At 57.1% G+C, this 19678-nt stretch overlaps 4 protein-coding genes and 1 non-coding gene across 14 annotated transcripts; 1 reads left to right on the top strand and 4 right to left on the bottom strand.

The window, feature by feature from the left end:
• Positions 1-485: 485 nt before the first annotated feature.
• On the bottom strand, positions 486-5023 carry RING1 (ring finger protein 1). 2 transcript variants are annotated; one of them, XM_005603802.4, is made up of 8 exons: positions 4215-4988; positions 3968-4099; positions 3751-3842; positions 3020-3180; positions 2724-2939; positions 1641-2030; positions 1195-1468; positions 486-903 (listed from the first exon to the last, which is right to left on the bottom strand). In XM_005603802.4, the coding sequence occupies exons 4-8, from the start codon at positions 3169-3171 to the stop codon at positions 802-804; spliced, it is 1134 nt and encodes a 377-aa protein (XP_005603859.1). In that variant the 5' UTR covers positions 3172-3180; positions 3751-3842; positions 3968-4099; positions 4215-4988; the 3' UTR covers positions 486-801. The 2 variants fall into 2 exon arrangements, with proteins under 2 accessions (XP_005603859.1, XP_070100530.1); XM_070244429.1 differs by lacking the exon at positions 3751-3842 and having other exon boundaries at positions 4215-5023.
• MIR219-1 (microRNA mir-219-1) lies at positions 4937-5023 on the bottom strand. The gene has a single exon (NR_032974.1). It is a non-coding gene; the product is annotated as a microRNA mir-219-1 (primary transcript).
• Positions 5024-6020: 997 nt separating this feature from the next.
• HSD17B8 (hydroxysteroid 17-beta dehydrogenase 8) lies at positions 6021-8234 on the bottom strand. Of its 4 annotated transcripts, none has more exons than XM_005603801.3 (9): positions 8130-8233; positions 7727-7944; positions 7520-7636; positions 7319-7411; positions 7133-7218; positions 6936-7020; positions 6682-6724; positions 6406-6480; positions 6021-6214 (listed from the first exon to the last, which is right to left on the bottom strand). In XM_005603801.3, exons 1-9 carry the CDS (start codon positions 8173-8175, stop codon positions 6198-6200), a joined length of 780 nt encoding a protein of 259 aa, XP_005603858.1. In that variant the 5' UTR covers positions 8176-8233; the 3' UTR covers positions 6021-6197. The 4 variants fall into 4 exon arrangements, with proteins under 4 accessions (XP_005603858.1, XP_070100531.1, XP_014589831.1 ...); XM_070244430.1 differs by having other exon boundaries at positions 8108-8210; XM_014734345.3 differs by lacking the exon at positions 6021-6214 and having other exon boundaries at positions 6241-6480; positions 8130-8234.
• A 169-nt stretch (positions 8235-8403) lies between these two features.
• On the bottom strand, positions 8404-12089 carry SLC39A7 (solute carrier family 39 member 7). Its single transcript, XM_001496815.5, has 8 exons — positions 11939-12089; positions 11218-11626; positions 10960-11128; positions 10745-10798; positions 10445-10609; positions 10155-10295; positions 9743-9939; positions 8404-9289 (listed from the first exon to the last, which is right to left on the bottom strand). The coding sequence occupies exons 2-8, from the start codon at positions 11620-11622 to the stop codon at positions 9017-9019; spliced, it is 1404 nt and encodes a 467-aa protein (XP_001496865.2). The 5' UTR covers positions 11623-11626; positions 11939-12089; the 3' UTR covers positions 8404-9016.
• A 111-nt stretch (positions 12090-12200) lies between these two features.
• RXRB (retinoid X receptor beta) lies at positions 12201-18906 on the top strand. Of its 6 annotated transcripts, none has more exons than XM_023624703.2 (10): positions 12201-12630; positions 13288-13535; positions 14047-14203; positions 14566-14745; positions 15882-16054; positions 16448-16577; positions 16762-16894; positions 17011-17102; positions 17430-17535; positions 17663-18906. In XM_023624703.2, the coding sequence occupies exons 1-10, from the start codon at positions 12399-12401 to the stop codon at positions 17808-17810; spliced, it is 1599 nt and encodes a 532-aa protein (XP_023480471.1). In that variant the 5' UTR covers positions 12201-12398; the 3' UTR covers positions 17811-18906. The 6 variants fall into 6 exon arrangements, with proteins under 6 accessions (XP_023480471.1, XP_014589828.1, XP_023480470.1 ...); XM_023624702.2 differs by having other exon boundaries at positions 12399-12630; positions 16999-17102; XM_070244427.1 differs by having other exon boundaries at positions 12399-12630; positions 13288-13694.
• The last annotated feature ends 772 nt before the right edge of the window (positions 18907-19678 follow it).

Here is a 19678-nt window from a genome sequence, read left to right as displayed (position 1 = left end):
CTTCTCCGGGAGGCCGGCAGCTCGAGGGAGGTTCTCGTAGCCTCCCCACCTCCTTCTCTTTTTCTTTCCAGCTACAGACACCGGCTTCCCGCACTGACAAGGAATCATTCCCCTTCCAAACGTCGCGTCCAGTCCCGTCCACAAACTTGTCTTGCTCTCTTGAGCCTTCTTCCTGCTTTCCCTTTGCTACTGAGATCCAGGATTCAGCCTGGGCCCTTCAGGTTTTAGGGGGCAAGTTTGGGATCTGACTGCACACACCTCTCCCCGCTCCATCCTATTTCAGCTTCACAGATGGTTCCTCCCTGTCTTCCTACATATTTGCTGAGTTGAAGGTTCCGAAAAATGGGAATGACACACTGTGAACAACGTTTGACATTTCCTCCCCATTTCCAAGGCGGATTCTGCATGATTTCTAGACTTCCCTCCCCAATCCTTCCCCCCCCCCCTTTCTGGTACACCCTGATAAAGAGACACAGAACTGCAGGTTTCAAAGAGGAAAAAAGCAAATTTGTTGTTGTTGGTAGGAGGGCATGAAGGGGAGGGTTCTTCACCTTCCCCGACTTCTTGTAGATGGGAGGTTGGGGGGCGATAGAAAAGGCAGTAGATGGGGGCGCATGCCCCACTCTGTACAATATAGAAGAATCTGATATAGATACTTTGTATAAAAGCCACTCGTCCTCATTTGTGTCCTCTCGCTGGCTGGCTGGGCTAGGGGGCACTGGGGGACAAAGAAGCTGGGGTGGTGGGCCAGGACACAGGGACACCCCATGGTCCCCATCCTCTAGCTGTCCCCTTGTGGGGTCACTTTGGATCCTTGGTGGGAGCATAGCAGAGCTCCAGCGGCCGGGACACCTTCCAGAACTTCTCATTCACCAGCTCCAGGGTCAGCGAGCCATTCAGTGTCTACAGAGGAAGTGGGAGGGAGAGGCCAGGGAAGAGAAAAAGAAGTTGGAGAAGACAGTAAAGGAAATGAATGAGAGGACCAAGAGAGGAGGGAAGAAAAAGGAACAATAAAACAGATGGGCCAAAGCAGGGGCATATGGAGTGATGGGGGTGAAGAAAGGACAGAGGAGGGAGATGGGAGAAGCAGAGGGAGAAGAGGCGGAGTCAGTTAAGACATCAGGACTATGGCTGTGTGTGGTCCTCCCCTTCCCTCCCCTCTAATACCGCCGCCCTGCCCTCCGAGGCTCTCACCGTGAAAGCTCCGCCCCCAGGGGCGATGTAGATGGTGTACTGCTTTTCGCTGACACCCTCCAGACTGGGCAAGGCAGGCTCCTCGGGGCCGTCACCTCCTCCGGCACCCCCACCCTCCCCACCACCCCCCTCAGGTCCCCCAGCATCGGAGGCGCCCCCTCCAGGCCCTCCTGGTTCCCCCGCCTCTTGCTGCTGTCTCCGCTCGAGGGCGATGCGCAGGGCCAAGTATTTGGAAAGATGGTCCACTGTGGCATTGCCAGTTGTCTTCACATACCTGAAGTGGGAAAGAGGGCAGGTTTAGGGTACAAATAAGAAAGGAAGTAGAGCACTTTCCAAAAGGGCCTCTGGGTTAGGGTTTTTTCCTGGGTCTGGGTGAAGCCCACGTCTGATGGAAGTCTATGTGATCTCTGGTTTCTCAGTGGTCTGGGGCAAGACAGGGTTCTCACCTAGTCTGGCAGTATTCTCCCTTCTCCACGAGCAGGGGGTGGGGCCGGAACACGAGCTCAATTTCTCCACCTGGCTCCGGGGGGCTAGGAGCCCCAGGAGGGCTTGGGGGGCCCAGGGTTCCCCCTCCCAGAGTCCCTCCCCGGTCACCAGAGTCTTCAGAACCGGCACCCCCACCCACCCCACCAGTGCCACCTCCCCCTGTCCCTACACTGCTCCCCCCTGCGCCCCCTCCACGGGGTCGCTTGGGAGCAGGGCCTGGGGCAGAGTCAGGGGCGGAGTCTGAGCTCACATCCTCGCCATCCCCTTCTCCCTCCCCAGGCTCTCCTTCCCCCCCACTCATCGTGGTGGTCTGATCTGACCCAGGCATCGGCCGCCTCACACGCTGGGCCCTGTAGAAGCAAGGGGTTGAGGTTAGAAAGCACCATGGATAAGGAGTTTAGATTTTAAACTTCAGAGAATTAAGAGATTAGGGAAATCTTAACGATGACACCTAATATTTATTAAACATTAACTACATGCCAAGCATACTGCTAAGTGTTTTGCGTTAACTGCCTCAGAAAATACAAATCCTACAAGGCAGGGAATTATTTTCTCTACTTCACGGCTGAGGAAACTGAGACTTAGAGAGGTTAAATAACTTGTTTGACTTCATAGCCCCTCGCCTCTCAAAATGCGGTCCAAGAACCAGTAGCACAGGCTTGTTGAAATACACAACTCCGGACCTACTGCACCAGAATTTGCATTTTTAACAAGGCCCTCAGGTAATCTGGATGCACATTTAAGACCGAGCAATGCTGGTCTAGAAAGTGATTTAATTCCCAGCAGTGTGAATCCAGAGCTTATGCTCAAAATCACTCTACTGTTCTAACTTCCGGAAAGTTAGAGGCCGAGCTATTTTCTTATTAAGAATAGAACTAAGAAGCTACGATTTACATCCATGGCTTCCAGGCCTGACCATCAGGCTGTGGTTCGCTCTAAGGATGCCAAGGTTTAGAAGCAGGGAGGCAGCAAAGACAGCGCCAGGAGTCTGACCCACTGATCTAACCCACCAGCCCTGCTGCCACCTCTCTCCCGGCCCAAACCTGTGCATGGCCTGCATGCGCAGCCCCTCCTCGATGCTGGAGCTCAGTGCCTGCTGGTTGTGCAGGCGGCTGAGGCGGATGAGCACCCGGTCTTGGTGGGCCTCGTATTCCTCCCGGCTGGGATAGATCTTAGAGATCAGGGCATCGAAGTTGGGGTCTGGCCGCAGAGATCGCTTGGATACCAGCTTCTTGCGGCAAGTAGGGCACTCCTTGTTCCTGGGGTGGGAGAGAGGAGGCCTTGAGCAGTCAGTCGCCAGGGCACTGAGGCCCCAACTCAAACATGTCCCTCCTGTTACCCGCTCCGCAGGGCTGTGACAATGCAGTCAGAGCAGAATCGGTGGAGGCACTCCTTGGTGGTCATCGTATTCTTCAGCATGTCCAGGCAGATGGGGCACATGAGTTCTGAATGCAGCGACCGAGGGGAAACTGCAATCTCTGTGCCATCCATGATGGCTTCCTGGAGGCATCGGTGAGTGAAAAGGTGGTGGTGGGTTAGGGGGAAAGGGGTTTTAGAAACAAGTGGTCCACGAAATGAGAGTTTTGAGAAATACAGTGAGATGGTGGAATCCTGGGTACCCCATGTTGGCTACTTAAGGAAGATGGGAATTCTGCGAGAGAGAGAGGGGCTATTGACTTGGAGAGAATGGAGAACAGAAGGGATTAGTGTCCATTAACTAAGCATAAGAGCTTTGCAGTAGGAGGATCTGAAGTTTGATGAAAGGCCTGGGGGGGCGGTGGCAACATTTGCAGTTTGGGGAAGACTTATTCAACAGAATTCCTTAAAGTGTGGTCCTGGTACTACTTATATCAGAATCCGCTAGGGTGCCTGTGACAAACACAGATTCGGAGGCCCCATCCCACTACTGGATCAGAATGCTGGGGGGCGACAGGGGCATCTCCATTTTTAATAATCTCGCAAGGTGACTTTTATATGCACTGATCTCTGACAGTGAACTGAGGAACAGGAAAGGTAACTTCTGTCTGCTCACTACCTTTCAAATGAAGATGGTAATACTACTTGCTTTACCTCTCTGGCCCGGCTGTTTTGGGGATTAAATGAGCCAAATGTGAAAGTGCTTTGAAAAGAATAAGGGAGTTCAAAGGTAGGGCCAAGGCAGTCTGTGAATCGGGCAGGGTCGGTAGAATAGGGCAAAAAAAAATGGAAAAGAGGCGGTGAGATTGGGGTCTGCAGATTGAGGGGTTTGGGGCGAGGGAGTGAGCTGAGAAGGGAGACTCCTTGTCACCTGCGGAGTCCGATGGAGCTCATACAGACTCAGTTCCCACGTTTTGCTGGCATTCTGGGCATTCGCCGGCGTCGTCATGGTGACCGGGCACAGACCCCCACCAGGGCTCCACGGCGGCGACGGAGAGGTGGGCTGGGGAGGGGGGAAAGGGAAGGGGTGGGAGGGTGTTAGGGGGGCCGCCCTCGCGCAGACCCCGCCCTCCGGGGCTCCCCCCTCCGCCCCCGCCCCGCGCCGGCGCGGCCCTCACCCGGCTCCCGCCGTCCGCGCTGCTGCTGCCGCAGCGCCGCTCCCTGGGCCTGGGCTCCCGGGCCGAATTCGCGCGGTCCGCAGCCGCTGCTCAGACAGCAGCTCCCGCCGCCGCCGCCGCCATGGCCCGGGCGCTGGGGCCTACGTCACTTCCGCCTGCCCCTCCACTCCACTCCACCCCCCGCCGACAGAGACGTCACCAGCCACTCGCGGCGGGGGTGGGACGCGACGTGGACGCCCGGGTTCCCCCGCCCTCGGGACGCGTCTGTCCTCCGAGCGGAGCCGGCGTCCCCGGAGTCCCGCGCCACGTGGGGACCACGGTTTCCGTCCCCGGCCCGGCGCCGTCGCGCGGCCACCCTTAGCTGCCCTTCCCTTTCCGAGGCCCCCACTCGGGGCCTCCGCTCCGGAGGGCGGGGCCTGGGATCGCTCGGACCCCGGAGGGGACGGAGGGATTGGAAAAGGGGCCACCTCCCCCACTCGGCGTCCCCTGGCGGCTCTGGGGAACGGCTCCCCCCTCCCCGCCCACAACTTCTCCGTAACCCCAGCCCAGGATTCCGGGGGAGAAAAGCTGCAAGGGCTCCTCTGCCGCTTCAGTCCTCCGGTCCTGTGAACGCAACTAAGTCCCGCTGTGCCCGGGATTCCCCTTACCACCCTGGGGACTTGCTCCACCCTCCGCTTTAGCTCTCCCTAGACCCTCCGACCCGCACTCCCCTCGAGGTTTGGGGGCGGCGGCTCGGGACGTCCAGACTCAACTCTCGGCCGGAGCCAGAGACTCGAGAATTGCGTTTGGACAATCAAGAGCCGCGGCCCGGGGCGGGGGAGGGAGGCGCACGGGAGGAACGGGGGAATGGAGACACCACGCGGAAGCAGGGACACACACACAAGATGGGGCCTCTATCGGGGAGGGGGTGTGCGCCTGTGGGTGGGTGGGGGCATAAGGGGCCGAATGTCTGGAGTGGGAAGCGGGCACAGGTCTCCTCTAGGACTTTCCAGTAAAGGAAGGGCACGGGGAGGAAAGAGAAGAGGAAGGGACAGAGCGATCCCCATTGAGGGCAGGAGATGAGAGGGCTACGGGGAAAAGAGACCGTGATGGGCGTCCTGTCTCCTTCAGCCTGAGCTGGGGCTCCCGGACTTGGGCTGCAGCTGCCAGGGGGTGGCCTGTTTCTGGGACAAGGCAGCAGTGGGTCCCCTCGCCCCCTCCCCCAGTTCCCCCCTACTTCCCTGTCCTCTCCTTCAGTCCGTGGCCAGTCCTTATGTGGGCTCCAGAGTCGATTAGCGCGGACCCCCTCCCCTTCCTCCTCCTCCTCCTAGCCCCCTCCCTTCTGCTCTCCTCCAGCCCCTTTCATCGGCTGGTCCATTCCCCTAATCCTGGCCCCCTCCCCTAATCCCCCCCATCCGACCCCAGGCCGGCTGCAGCTATTGTAAGGTGGAGAGAAAGGGAAGGGGGGGACTGAGAGAAAGGAGAGGGGTGGGGGAGGGCCACCTGTTCCAAGACCCCCTCCCAAGGCCAGACTGGACACCGGGATGGGGCCATGAACAAATCACCCTTGGGGACCATAAGGACCCAGGGAATTGGGGGGAGGGGACTGGGGCTGCAGGACTAGTGGAAGGGGGTGGGGCAGACCCCTCCCTCCAAAAAGACCCAGAGTGTCACGCATACACAGTGACACACACTCTCTCCTCTCACACCCGGCGGCGGGGGTTGCCCTGGGAGACCAGGCAGTGAAAGGGAACAATCCTTCGGGGAAGGGAAAGGAGGGGGAGGTGGGGAAGGGTCTGAGGGCTTGGACACAAGAAGAACCGGAGGTGGCAGGGAAGAGGATTTGGAATTTATTAGGGTCACAGGCACCCCTGCCTCCCATATTCAGCATTCCTGAGCCATACACTGCCACCATTTTTGTAGCCTGGGAACTCAGAGTCCTCATCAGCAGGAGGCCGGGCAGAGTGGTGGGGGAGTGAGCAGAGTCCAGGGTCCTTGAGGCAGTTACATGAAAAGACCTCCTGGGAGGGGCAGAAACATTTGGACAGATGCATAGGTGGAGACAAATGGGCTGGGAGGCAAATGCCCACTTCTCTCCTTGGCCTAGGGGAACTTCTGCCCTTCCCTCAGTGGCTCAACTCCCCTCACTTGCTTTCTCATATCACTTGGGTTCCACTTCTCTGCCCTCTCCCTCCCCTCGATGGCCTCATACCAGTGACTTCCACTGAGGCCCCTGTGATGTATCCACTGTCTTCAGATGCCAAGAATGTGACCACATCTGCCACATCTATGGGAATGGTGGGCAGAGAGCAGAATATGCCTCACTCCCATGGATCCAAGGTAGCCATCATCTCCCACCAGAAACACCCCCTCCCTCAAAACACACACACCAACCACCAATCGTGGTGAGACCCTCTCAGATACCATAAAACTTGGGGATCTCTTCATTCAGGCCCCCTCCCCAGGGTCCTCCCCACTCAGTGCTCACCCTCAGGGTCCCCCATATGTCCCATGGGGATCATTCCAGTCACCTGTAAGGAAACATTCGTATGTGGGTGAAAGTTTCTTTTATGGGTTTTTTTGTAGACTGAGTCTGTGACCCTTTTTTCTTTTGTCTTCATTCCTTTTATACTTATTGAGTATCTACTATTTGCCAGGCACCCTGCCCAGCATTCTCTCAAGTCCAGAAAGGTTGGCTCTCTGAATGATTCTGCCCTCTGCCCTCCACCCACAGCCTCCTACCTTGTCCAGAACTTTCTGTGGCACTTTCTGTGTCATGGGTGTTTTAATGAACCCTGGGAGGACAGAGTTACAGCGGATGCCATGTCTGTGGAAGGAAGGGTGGCCGCTGACTCTGGAGAAGACTGAACACTCACCCCTCCCTCAGACCTCCCATATGCCTCAGCAAAGCCCCCCTCACCCCCAGGTGTCTGACCAACCGTCCCAGCTCTCGGGCTGCAGTCTGGGTCAGCCCAATCACTCCAGCCTTGGATGCTGCGTAGTTTGTCTGTCCCACATTCCCCACCTATAGGGGAGTCAGAGATTTGGGATGAGTCAGGAGTCCCAAGGAGGGCGTCTCTTCTCTACGCACTTGGCTGGCTGACCTCCTCCCAACTCGACCTGACCTTCCCTACGATGCTGCTGATGTTGATGATGGAGCCGTGACAACCACTGGACACCAGGGCTTGGGCTGCAGCCTGAGTGACTAGAAAGATACTCTGGGGGGAGGGAGTAACAAGACAGAAAGGATCAGCTGGGTGACAGTCCTCCTCCAACTCCCTTCCCAGGCTAGAGGGGCCAAAAGTTACAGGTTCAGAGGTCACCACCTTGAGGTTGACAGCTATGACTTTGTCCCAGTCATCCTCAGACATGTGGAGCAGAAACTCATCCCTGGTGATGCCCGCACAGGACACAACGACAGACGGCGGGCGAGAAAAGCAGTCCTATGGAAGAGGGAGGTTACACGCCAAAAACCCAGAGGCAGTGGAGGCAACGTTAGCGCTTTAAAGGGGGCGAGGTCGTTTCGCGTTCACCTGCACTTGTTCCAGCAGGCGCCTGGCGGCCCTGGCCTCAGAGACGTCAGCCTGGAAGGCAGCGTGGGCCCCGCGGGGCGCCTCCTCCTCGCTCCCCGGCCCGCCCAGCAGCCGCACTGTCTCCCGTGCCGCTGCCCCGTCCAGATCGCAAGCGGCCACGGTGGCCCCCTCTCCGGCCAGGCGCACACTGACAGCTCGGCCGATGCCACTCCCCGCACCTGAGAGGGGCGAGAACACGCAGCGGGGGTAGTGGGGAGAGTGGGCAGGGGTCAGAGGTCAACAGGGCGCAAAGTTAGTAAAGTTAGGACAAGGGGCGAGACTTCACAACGGCTGCAGAGTCCGAGGGCGCGCCCCTGACATCACTCCGGCACCCCAACCCACCCTGGGAGAGCATCCCCTCAACCTGTGACCAGGGCCAGCGCGGAGCGGAGCCGAAGCTGAGACGCCATGGCGGGCTGCGGGCGGAGAGCGCTCCAGCACTGAGCCAATCGGAGCGCAGAGGGGGCGTGGCGAGAGCAACGCCGGGCCAATCAAAGCGCCGCCAGCTTTAGGCCATCTGCGGCCACCGGTGCAGGCGGACCTCCCACCGCGGGGGCGTGGCCAGACACAAGCGCTCTGGGGCCTGGGGAGCAGGGAGATGAGGGGCCCCCTTCCCCGAAAAAAACACAAAGACTGCGTGTGGGGCGGACGATCCAAGGACTTTATTTCCGGTCACCACCCCACCCGTTGATTCAAACAGTGATATAAAAAGAAGAGAAACAAAACAAAACAAAAAATCAGGACATGAGATTAGCAACTAACTCCCCCTCCCCCCAATCACTCCCAAATCAGGACGCACGATTGATGTTTATCCTCCATTCCTTCTACTACCCGCTCTGTCCAGTACTCTGGTCTTCCCTGAAGCCTCCACCAATGGGTGGGAGAGGGAGGCCAACCCTGGAGAAGCCTGTATATGGCAGTTTGGTCCACTGAGAACAGGTAGGGTAGGGAACATGGGGTAGGCTGTCATCTGTCTCTTCCAGCCTTCTTCATGGCCCCATTTAGTCGCCCAAACCCAACAACATGGTCAGCACATGCTCAACTCTATGGTCCCTCTGGCCTCTCATTCTCACCTCCACAGTCCCTGTAAGACCGCCAAACCTTGATGGCCCTCATGCCAAAGTCACCATTTCCCTAAGATCCAATTCCTTCCTTTGGCAGATGTCCCTGGCCAGGGACCCCAACATCCACAGACCCCTGCCCTGGAGGACAGAGGTTTGGGGCTGGGGTGGCGGTGGTTTATCCCACCTCTCACTCAAGGTGGGCAATCAGCACCATCATGACAACTCCCCCCAGCAGCCCCAGCACCTCCAGAAGTGACTGCAATGGTGATGCCTCCCTTAACAGCTCAGGCAACACAGACACTGTTGCTACATAGATGAAGCCACCTGCAGTGAATGGCAGAATCCAGCCAGGACCTGTACCGCCTGCGACTTCACTGCCCACTGCCCCTCCTTCAGTTAGGAGGGCACAGGCTGTGCCTGCCAGTGCCCCTATTGCTGTCAGTAGTTGTAGATGCATCGCCTGGGGGGCAGAAAAGAGAGAAAGGCACTTACCAACATATAAAAGTTAGCAGCAGTTTAGAAATGGCTAGTGGGGTATAGGTGTATGTGGGTAGGATGCATGTTTCTGGAAACTAAAGAACAAGGCAAAAAGTGGGGGGTCTAGAATACACATGTTCTGAAAAATCTTAGATGTCAAAGAGGTTCTTTCCACAGACCTTCTGATCCAGTAGGTCAGGGTTGGTGGCATGGTGTGAAAGACCTCCATTAACTATTAAATGGTTTATGGACCACAGTTTAAGAAATACGGAGCTACAGAACCAAGAGACAGAACTTCTTTTCCTTCATTTTGAGAGGATTTGTTGTCGATAAAAGTACACTTTGTCTGGAACTAATGAAAGGCCGTCTTGGGTTTGGGGTGGGTGAGCAAGGGGTAAAGAGTTTGAGGTAACCATGTTTGGTGCCCATCACCAACCTGCTTTTTGCTGCAGCCAGACTGGACCAAGATGGCAAAGTCCCCAACTTCATGGGGCACTTCATGTAGGAGGACAGTCATTGTGGTCAGGATCCCCAGCCCCCGACCCCCTCGAAATGAAGCCCCAATGGCCAGACCATCTGTGAAGTTGTGTGCCAGGTCAGCAGCCAGATTCAGGTACCCTGATACACGCAGGTCTTGTATAGGAGGAAAGGAAGACAAAACCATTAGAGGCATCCATCACCCCCAGTCCCAGCCCTGATCAGCCATTATCACATCTCCCCCCAGAGACCACTTCATACCCAGCCCCTCACTATTTCCCAGACACCTGCCGTTACCACAGTGCATGTTTCATTTCACGTGATTCATTATGATGCCCTCGCCCGGGGTTATCACCAACCCTGACCCTCACCTGAACCTGTTTTTCCCTCTTCAGAATTCTCAGGTCTCACTGGCCCATCTTTGGGCCCCATGTTCCCTCCTTTCCTCTTCCTCAACCCCCCTGCTTCCTTTTCTTCTTCCTCTGAGCTCTGCTTCTCTTTTGAATGACGCTCTGAAGGAAGAAAGGAGTTGGTAAGAGTGGGGAACAGAGATCTCTCCATATGTCTTCAAAAGGGAAGTCACTTCCCACCTAAGAGCCATAAGATGAGGGGATTTTGAGGCAGGCAAGGTGGCTTTCAGGAAAGTTGTTCCTAGGCTCACCCTGTCTTCCATGTCTATGACTTCCATGTGTGTGACCATGAGTATGTCCATGTCCATGACTGTGTCCATGTCCTCCTTTCACATGTCTCACAAACTTCTCCACCACAAGAAAGGCGACAATTCCACTGAGGACCCACAGTCCCACAGACAGAATGGGGCCCTGGCCTAAGAATGGAGACATTAAGACATTAAGGGAGATGTGGATTCCAGACTCCTCCTTCTCAAGTGCAAGACGACAAGATTGGGAGGGACAGACCTCCCCCAGCACCCCACCCCCGTCTCCATCCGCCCCTTCCTCACCACTGTGGGAGTGTCCGTGTCCGGGATGCTCCTGAGGGTGGTGAGAATGAGGTTCTGGAAGAAGGGGGAGAAAAGGTTAGATGAACGAATACCCCACCCAAGGGGCGTGTATTTGGGGGAATATTGGAAGGTCAGGGATCACAAAGGAGAAAGAACCCTTTTGCCCAAAGAATAAAATATATTAAAATTTAAGGTAGAGACCCGAGGTCACTTACCCAGGGCATGAGGAATGAGGTGCAGGAAGGCATCTCCCAGGAGCCCACCTGAAGCAAAACTGAGCAAGATCTGGAGCAGAGAGCGGTGCCGGGGGGAGTTTGACTCCACAGGGATAAGGAAGAGGACGAAAAATGGAGCTGCAGAGATCAGCACTGTGGCCCCCAATGCCTGGTGAGGGAGAGTCAGGGGTCAAGTGGTGCCGGGTTTCCCGACAATTCAGAACCAGCCCCTCTCTCCCTCATCCCCTGGGGACTCACATAGGCCCAGAGAGTGACAGTGTCCAGGTCCTGCTTGATGCCCGGAGCCCCAGACTCCCCATAGCCTCCATGGCTGTGTTCATGGTCATGTCCATGTCCTCTGTGGTAGAGGTTCTCATGGGAGTGGCCATGGCTATGGCCATGGTGCAAATCCTCATGTGAATGTCCATGGTCGTGACCGTGGGTGTGCCCATGCCAGATGCTCTCGTGAGTGTGGCCATGGGCGTGGCTGTGTCCATGGTGGAAATCCTCATGTGAGTGCCTGTGGCTGTGGCCATGGAAGTCCTCGTGCAGGTCCTCGTGCAGGTCGCCATGACCCCCGTGTCCGGCCACTAGCAGCCCTAAGGCCGCCCAGGTCAGCAGTCCCACGGCCACCCAGTGGGGGGCCCCCAGGCCTCTGGCCATCACGCTGACCAGAGGGACAGAGACAGTGACTCCACTTGACCCTCAACTCTATGCCTATGCAGGGTCCGCTCTACTCCGCTCGCGCCCTCCGTTCACTTCTATAGGCCGCTCCCCGATTCCATTCTGTTCCCACCCACATTGTTCCCAAGACTCGTTCTCTTTATCCCGAACCCCCTCCCGGATGTAGGGCCCCCGGGACACCGCTCTAGGCTTTGATCTTCCACTTTTATAGACTCTCTGGGCCCTCGTCTCTATGACCCACGAGGTTGGGAAAAAGGCCTGGAAAGGATGGTAGGGAAAAGCAGGGAATTCTCACCGGCTCCGGAATCCTCTCCTTTCCCGGTTTGCTCGGACGTGGCAGTCACGCCTCTAGCTCCCGCGAGAACAGGAAGTTCCGTTTTATCTCCGTCCCAATACCTTTACCAATATGGCTGCACTCCGGTAGCGGCGAGCGGCCCTGCCCTGGCGCGCATGCGCGGGTGTGGAGGTTATTTGAGGGGAGGCTGGGCGAGGCCGGCTAACAGGCCCGAGGAGACCGCCTCCTCCGTTTCCAACTGGACGAGGGGGCGGGAACTAGCGCGGAGACTTCCCGTCTGTACCAAGATGGCCGCCATATCGGCGCTGTCATTTTGGTACAGAGCAGAGCGAAGCGCTTAATTCGACCCGGTTCAGGCCAGAGTTCTTTTCTCTGGGGCTTCCTCGTGCTCAGCTAGTCCCTGATCATTCCTTGGGAATCCCTGGGACCTCTTCGGTATCCCGACACTCAGACAGGAATCATGTCTTGGGCTGCTCGCCCGCCCTTCCTCCCCCAGCGGCATGCCGCAGGGCAGTGTGGGCCGGTGGGGGTGCGAAAAGAAATGCATTGTGGGGTCGCGTCCCGGTGGCGGCGGCGACGGCCCTGGCTGGATCCCGCGGCAGCAGCGGCGGCGGCGGGAGCCGGAGAACAACAAACCCCGGAGCCGGAGCCGGGGGAGGCTGGACGGGACGGGATGGGCGACAGCGGGCGGGGTGAGTGTCCTAGCGGACGGACAGGCGAGCCAGTGACCGCGTTATCTGCAGCCCCTCCCCCCCTCCCCTGGCTCTCTCTCCCTGGCGCTCCCGCCCCCTTGTTTGTAAACACGAGTCCCCTCCCTCCCGAGGGCCTTAGCGCCCTCCCCCCGGGGCGGGGCGGGGAGGGGGAGCTCCCGCCCTCCTAGCCGTGGCCGCTTCGGGCCCTGCACACCGGAGATCCCGGGCGTGGGACACAAGTCCTCGAACTTGAGGACTCTGGACGTTTGAAGGCAGATCCTGCCTCCTAGGAGGGTCTCTTCCGCCTGTCTCTTTTCCCGCACGCTTCGGCTACAGGCTGGGAGTGTAAGGGCTGGCTGGTCCACCCCACGTGCTGCCCCACCCACAGGAGACTTGTCTGGCTTGGGGTGACGAAATGCATTGCTTGGAATTTTTCCTCACCTGAACTATCGTCGTCTCCTTTGTCAATATCTCCTCTCACCACAATTAGGAGTTAAACTGTTTGATAACAGGGTGTTTCTGGACTTGGGAATGGGTGGGGTGGGCGCGGTGGGAGATTAGAGAGAGAATTAAAGTCTGCAGTTGGATGATTGAAGACTCATTTTCTCTTTTTGTCTCTCTTGTCTGTGTCTGTGCCTGTATGTGCCCCTCCCTCAGACTCCCGAAGCCCAGATAGTTCCTCCCCAAATCCCCTTCCCCAGGGGGCCCCTCCCCCTTCTCCTCCTGGGCCACCCTTACCGTCATCAGCAGCCCCATCCCTTGGAGGCTCTGGGGCCCCACCCCCACCCCCGATGCCACCACCCCCACTGGGCTCCCCCTTCCCCGTCATCAGCTCTTCCATGGGGTCCCCTGGTCTGCCCCCTCCAGCTCCCCCAGGATTCTCCGGGCCTGTCAGCAGTCCCCAGGTGAGAGGTTGTGACCCACTTACTGCCTCTCCACTTTCATTTCCTTGTTTTCCTTGTGACCCCAGATCCTTGTGTGAACTTCCCTATGGCCCACTGACCTTCCAGTCCTCTAATCCTGGCAGGCCTATGGTCCTTGTGAGACCTCTTGCCCTTCCTGAGGTGACTGATCTTTCAGTGCATGCTTCTTCCCCAACCCTATAAAAGAACCCCAGTATTCTTGATGTCCCTTTCATCTGTCTGTGATTTTCTGCCCTTTTTGTCCCATCTGCCCTCCTGAGATACATGCCCTTCAGGGCCACTGTGTTGCACAATTCAGGGGAAACTGTATGTCTGATCTCTTTGGGGTTGTGCTCCAGGGGTGGCCTTTCACAGAGACTGCAGTGTAAATAACGTTCTCTGTAATGTGCAATGCAGAGCCCTGCCTAGGTTGTAGGAAATGATTTCCATCACCTCCAAGAGAGCCTCCTTCCCAATGAGTCTCCCTGTGACTTCCCTATTTCCCCCATCCCAGATTAACTCAACAGTGTCGCTCCCTGGGGGTGGGTCTGGCCCCCCTGAAGATGTGAAGCCACCAGTCTTAGGGGTCCGGGGCCTGCACTGTCCACCCCCTCCAGGTGGCCCTGGGGCTGGCAAACGGCTATGTGCAATCTGCGGGGACCGAAGCTCAGGTATGGGTTTCAGAGGACCAGCAGAGAGGAAGAGAGAGTCTGCCATTCACTGTCACCTGTGGGATACCCAGGGGTCCATAGGGTTGCACTGGAGCAAGTGAGCTGGGGGGGCATGTTGAGAACTAAGGACCCTGAGTTTAGATGTTGGATAGGGGGTGGTCAGAGGGAAGAGGGGGTTGGTATAGGGTTTTTGAACAATGAGGAGAGTGGAACTGGATCATCCTCATGTCCTGGTTCCTCTTCTCTGTATTTGCAAATACAGAGTGGCCTTAAACTAAGTTTGCTGGGGGGAGGCTGGCAAGGGACTTAATGGTGAGAGGTCTCCATGCCGCCTTGTTATTGTTATTCCCCTCCCCCTGTAGGCAAACACTATGGGGTTTACAGCTGTGAGGGCTGCAAAGGCTTCTTCAAGCGCACCATCCGGAAGGACCTGACCTACTCGTGCCGGGACAACAAAGACTGTACGGTGGACAAGCGCCAGCGGAACCGCTGTCAGTACTGCCGCTATCAGAAGTGCCTGGCCACGGGCATGAAGAGGGAGGGTAAGGGCCTGCCCTAGCCAGGCTTCCCAGTCTACCCTGTGGGAGCAGAGGGAGGAGGTGGAGGGAAGACTGCGGGAGACCACAGGCTATACCCCTCAGGAAGGCTGGACTGATCTGTCTCTCCTCCAGAGGGCGATATTTGATTTCTCTCTGCCCTCCTCGTCAGCCCTTCTCCCTGGTCCCCTGTTCTGATCCCCTGAGTTTTCTTCTTAATGCTTGTGCCTCTGTGCCTGCACCTAGGACTCCTCTGGGTCTGGTGCTGGCGTTGGATAACTTCCTTCCCCGTGATGGGTTTCTGTGTCTCCCCTTTTCTAACCTGAATAGTCCCTCCTCTCTTTGACCCAGTGCTCCCTCTTTGGTCTCCGTTTCCCTATTATCTGTGGTCTCTCCTCCAAACTCTGGAACTCTACTCTCTTAAGCTACAGACATTACTGAAGTCCGCAGGGCTGCTTTCTTTCTTCTTTATCTTATTGTCTTAAGTCTGATCCTGGAATTCTGAGAGAGATACTTTAGAGAGTATCCTGGTGAAATCCGTCATTTTAGAGAAGATGGGCCAGAGGCCTGGCTTTCCCAAGGTCATGTAACAAAAGAGTGGCAGGGCTGGAGTCAGAACCCACATCTCGGAGGACCCAGGCCAGTGCTCCTTTCACTGCCTTTGTGGAGTCAGAGGAGCACAAGGTTTGTGGTCAGGCACACTTAGATTTAGATGTATGACTTGGCATGTATTGTGTGAACTTGGGCAAGCTGTTTAACTTCTCCAAGCCCCAAAAGCTTCATCTTGAAAAATGAGGATCAGTGCTCACAGGATCATTACAATAGTTGAGTGAATGTTGAAATAAGCTTGGCACATATCTTAGTGTGACGTAGACCCTCGGTTTAAATGTTAGCTTTCTCCCTAATTACTTTACCCTCCCCTTCCTTTCTCTCAGCATATTTTTCTGCCCTTTTATAACCCCTGCTTCCAGACCACCCCAGTCCACCCTTGTTTCTAGTGACTTCCCTAATTCCTATAAATCTCTCCTAAGGGCCATGAGACCCTGATAAGCCCCTAAGGACATTTTGGAACCCCCTCATGGCTGGCTGCTAACTTTCTGCTTTTTCTCCTCCTCCCTACCCCGCTCCCCCTCCCCCCCCAGCGGTACAGGAGGAGCGTCAGCGGGGGAAGGACAAGGATGGGGATGGGGAGGGGGCTGGAGGAGCCCCTGAAGAGATGCCCGTGGACAGGATCCTGGAGGCAGAGCTGGCTGTGGAGCAGAAGAGTGACCAGGGCGTTGAGGGTCCTGGGGGAACCGGGGGTAGCGGCAGCAGCGTGAGTGATGGGGTCAATCCGTTCTACTTCCTGATGGGGGGGCGGGGACAGGAGTCCAGGTCTACTCTATCTCCCCCTCCTCTCCCTTCCCCTTACAACCCCCCTAACACTGCCTGGGACTGCAAGTGCTGCCAAACAAGGTCTCAAACATCTGAGGTGGGTGTGATAGCCTCTTCTGTCCCCACCTGCAAGACAGCCCATTGGCAGACCACAGACGAGTCCGAAATAAATGTTTTCACAAATGCCAGAAGAGAAGCCTGATTTACAGGGATTGGCTCAGATGGGGCTTGAAGAGAGACCGTGTATGAGGAGGGGGTGTCAAAAGCCTCTTATAAGGGGGGTTCACAGTGTACCTCAAAACCTTCCATAACTTTTACCCCTTCTCCCCTGCAGCCAAATGACCCTGTGACTAACATCTGTCAGGCAGCTGACAAACAGCTATTCACGCTTGTTGAGTGGGCAAAGAGGATCCCACACTTTTCCTCCTTGCCTCTGGATGACCAGGTCATATTGCTACGGGCAGGTCAGTGACGTTGGATCCCTTTGACCCCTCTTTGACCTTCTGACCTCTAGTGACCCCAGTGGCCTTAGCTTGCATATTCCGGGAGCCAAGCTCATTGACCTCGCCACCTCTTCTTCTCTTCCCCTGATGTGCTTTGAATCCCATGGCCTGATCTCTGGCTCCTGACCCTTGCTGCCCCACCCAGGCTGGAATGAACTCCTCATTGCCTCCTTTTCCCACCGATCCATTGATGTCCGAGATGGCATCCTCCTCGCCACAGGTCTTCACGTGCACCGCAACTCAGCCCATTCTGCAGGCGTGGGAGCCATCTTTGATCGGTCAGTGGCCCTTAGCTGGGCTGGCCTGTAAGGTAGAGGGGGTGGGGCTATAGGCTGGTCCGTGTCCAAGGCTGGCTGAGCTGTGACCTTTGAGTGACCTGCAGGTCCCTCTCCAGGGTGCTGACAGAGCTAGTGTCCAAAATGCGTGACATGAGGATGGACAAGACAGAGCTTGGCTGCCTGAGGGCAATCATTCTGTTCAATCCAGGTAAGAGGAGGATTACCCCTGTCTCTCAAGACCAAGGCCACCTTGGAGCCTCCTCTTCTCCAGAGACTCCTAAGTTACCCAGCTATCCCCCTCAGTAAGACCCTCAACCCGGAAATCTCCTAGCTGACCAAGAAAACCCACGTCCTCTGATACATTCTCCTTTTGACCCTATCCCATGAACCCACTGCACCCGGCTTCCCTTGCCAGGCATCTGGTGAAGGGCAAGTAGGTGGGACCCTACTGGGACATTGTACGGGCCACATTTCCACGTCTGTCCTGTTTGATTTGTCTTCCTTCCTCTTCCTCCTCTCTTCACTGCCATCCCAGATGCCAAGGGCCTCTCCAACCCCAGTGAGGTAGAGGTCCTGCGAGAGAAAGTGTATGCATCACTGGAGACCTACTGCAAACAGAAGTACCCTGAGCAGCAGGGACGGTGAGGAGGAGATGTGGGGTGAGGGATTGTGGGGACCGAGGCTCCCACAGGGGCCGGGGTTGCCACAAGGGTCTATTCAGAACCCATGGTTCCAGGTCTCACTCCGCTTCTCCCACCCCCTCCTCAGGTTTGCCAAACTGCTGCTACGTCTTCCTGCCCTCAGGTCCATCGGCCTTAAGTGTCTAGAACATCTGTTTTTCTTCAAGCTCATTGGTGACACCCCCATCGACACCTTTCTCATGGAGATGCTCGAGGCTCCCCATCAGCTGGCCTGAGCCCACACCCAGATGTGGTGCTCCTTACACTTGAGGAGTGCACATCCGAGAGGAACTCTAAGCCTTGGGGCTGGGTGGGGAAGGGCCATGTTTCTGGAATCTTGGTGGGGAAGGAGTACAGGGCAGAACCAGGACCTCCAAGGGGTTTCCTCATATCCCAAGTCAGAGGGGACCCCAGATCCCTGCCAGGGCTGGACCTCTCCCTTCAGGGGCCTTGTGTCTCTGAATTTGCCTGGGTCTACCATGATTTGGGGTGATTTCTCACCCCCTGCCTGGAATCATCTCTCCTTCCCCCAGCGCAAAGCACTGGCCCTGCTCCCAGGACCTTGCTTCCTTCTCATCTAGCCTCACTTAGCTCCCCATCTGAAGAGGGGAAATGGGAACTCCCCCAGAGATGAGCATTGGGGGGCAGGCCCCCCAAACTGATTGCCGTGGGATTAGGGCTCTGACAGGCCTTCCTCTAACCAAGCCAGCAGATGGGGGCTCCTCTGGGAGAGGGAGGGGGCCCTGTCACTGTCTCCTGTCCAGAGTCCGCTCTCACACTTCACCTCCTTCTGCAGTCAGACTGAAAAATAAAAAGGTGGTGGTGGTGGTTAAGGGGTGGGTGGAGACGTAGGAACCAATCTGCTATTTTTAATTTCCTCTGAGGATAGACTTGCAGTTAGACTCAAAGAAGTACTGTACTTTCCCAGGTTGACTAAGAAATGCCAGTGGTGGAGGTGGGTGTTTGGGAAAGGCAGGGCCCTGAGACGGTGTGTCCCTGGGGCTCTTGGAGCACTGGCCTTCCCAGCTCCCCTCCCCCATCTCTTCCCATCTAACTTGGGGAAGGGGCCTGGGCTGTGATGGCGGGGCAGCTAGGGGATGGTTTGATGAGTAGTCCTCAGGCCCCTCTCTCCACAGCTCTCCCCCACGCCCGGCACACACAGTGTAGGCTGGGGGCACAGGACCCTGGCCTGAGAGTTGAGGGGAGATGCCAGCCCGCAGAGATGGGGTGCTGGGGCTGCATGAGTTTTGCTCTGAAGCTCTTCTCCCTGGGGTTCCTTTCCCCTCTCTCACACATAAAATCGCTTTCAAATTAAAATCGTTGTTTTCTGGACTGAGGTGATTGTATGGGGGCGCAGCGCTGCTTTGGGCTGGGGTTGGGGGGTATCCGGTCGGGAGCTCCGGACGCTCTCCCTTGATGCCGCCGCCGCCGAGGTTCCCTGGGGCCGGAGAGGCGGGCGCGGGGGGCGGGGGACACAAGGCGCGCTTTGTCGGGGAGGGGGGAAGAGGGTGTGCCAGGCTGGGGGCGGGGCCGGCCGGAGGAAGAAGGGGGGCGGCTGGTTCTCAAAGGCGCCTTGTTCGCTTGCGCCCTCCGAGCGCCAGCAGGCGGCGGCGCCTCGGCTCGCTCGCGTCCTCTCCGGCCGCGCCGCGGGCTCCGGGCAGACCCGGCGCCGTGCCCGTCCGTGGGGGCGCACTGGGCGCCGAGTGCGGCTGCCGCCTCAGGCGGTGCCCGCCTGGAGGCCGCCTCTCGTCCCTGAGTGACCCTGTTTCCCCGGACTCTTCCAACTAGCGTCGATTGCCCCTCGTCTCTCCACCGAGTCTCTGCACCTGGGCTCCCGGATTCCCTTCTCCCCCAACCCACTCTTCACCTCCTTGGATCTGATTAGCCTGTGTTTGTGGGTCTGTGCAGTCTCTGGCCTCCCGTCTAACCACCTCCCTCCCCTCCGCCATCCCGTGGCCGTCGGGTTGCTGGTCTCTAGTCGCTATCTATAGCCTTGTCTATAAATACCCCTGCCCGGGCCGGCTCTGTAATTACACGGGGCAGGGCGAGGGGAAATAATTATGGAGACCTGATGTGGGGGGGAGGTAGCGACCCCCAGGCCCGC

This window comes from Equus caballus, chromosome 20 (genome assembly GCF_041296265.1).
Source record: "Equus caballus isolate H_3958 breed thoroughbred chromosome 20, TB-T2T, whole genome shotgun sequence".
In the NCBI taxonomy this organism is placed as follows: domain Eukaryota; kingdom Metazoa; phylum Chordata; class Mammalia; order Perissodactyla; family Equidae; genus Equus; species Equus caballus.
This window is presented reverse-complemented; position numbering and strand designations above follow the sequence as displayed.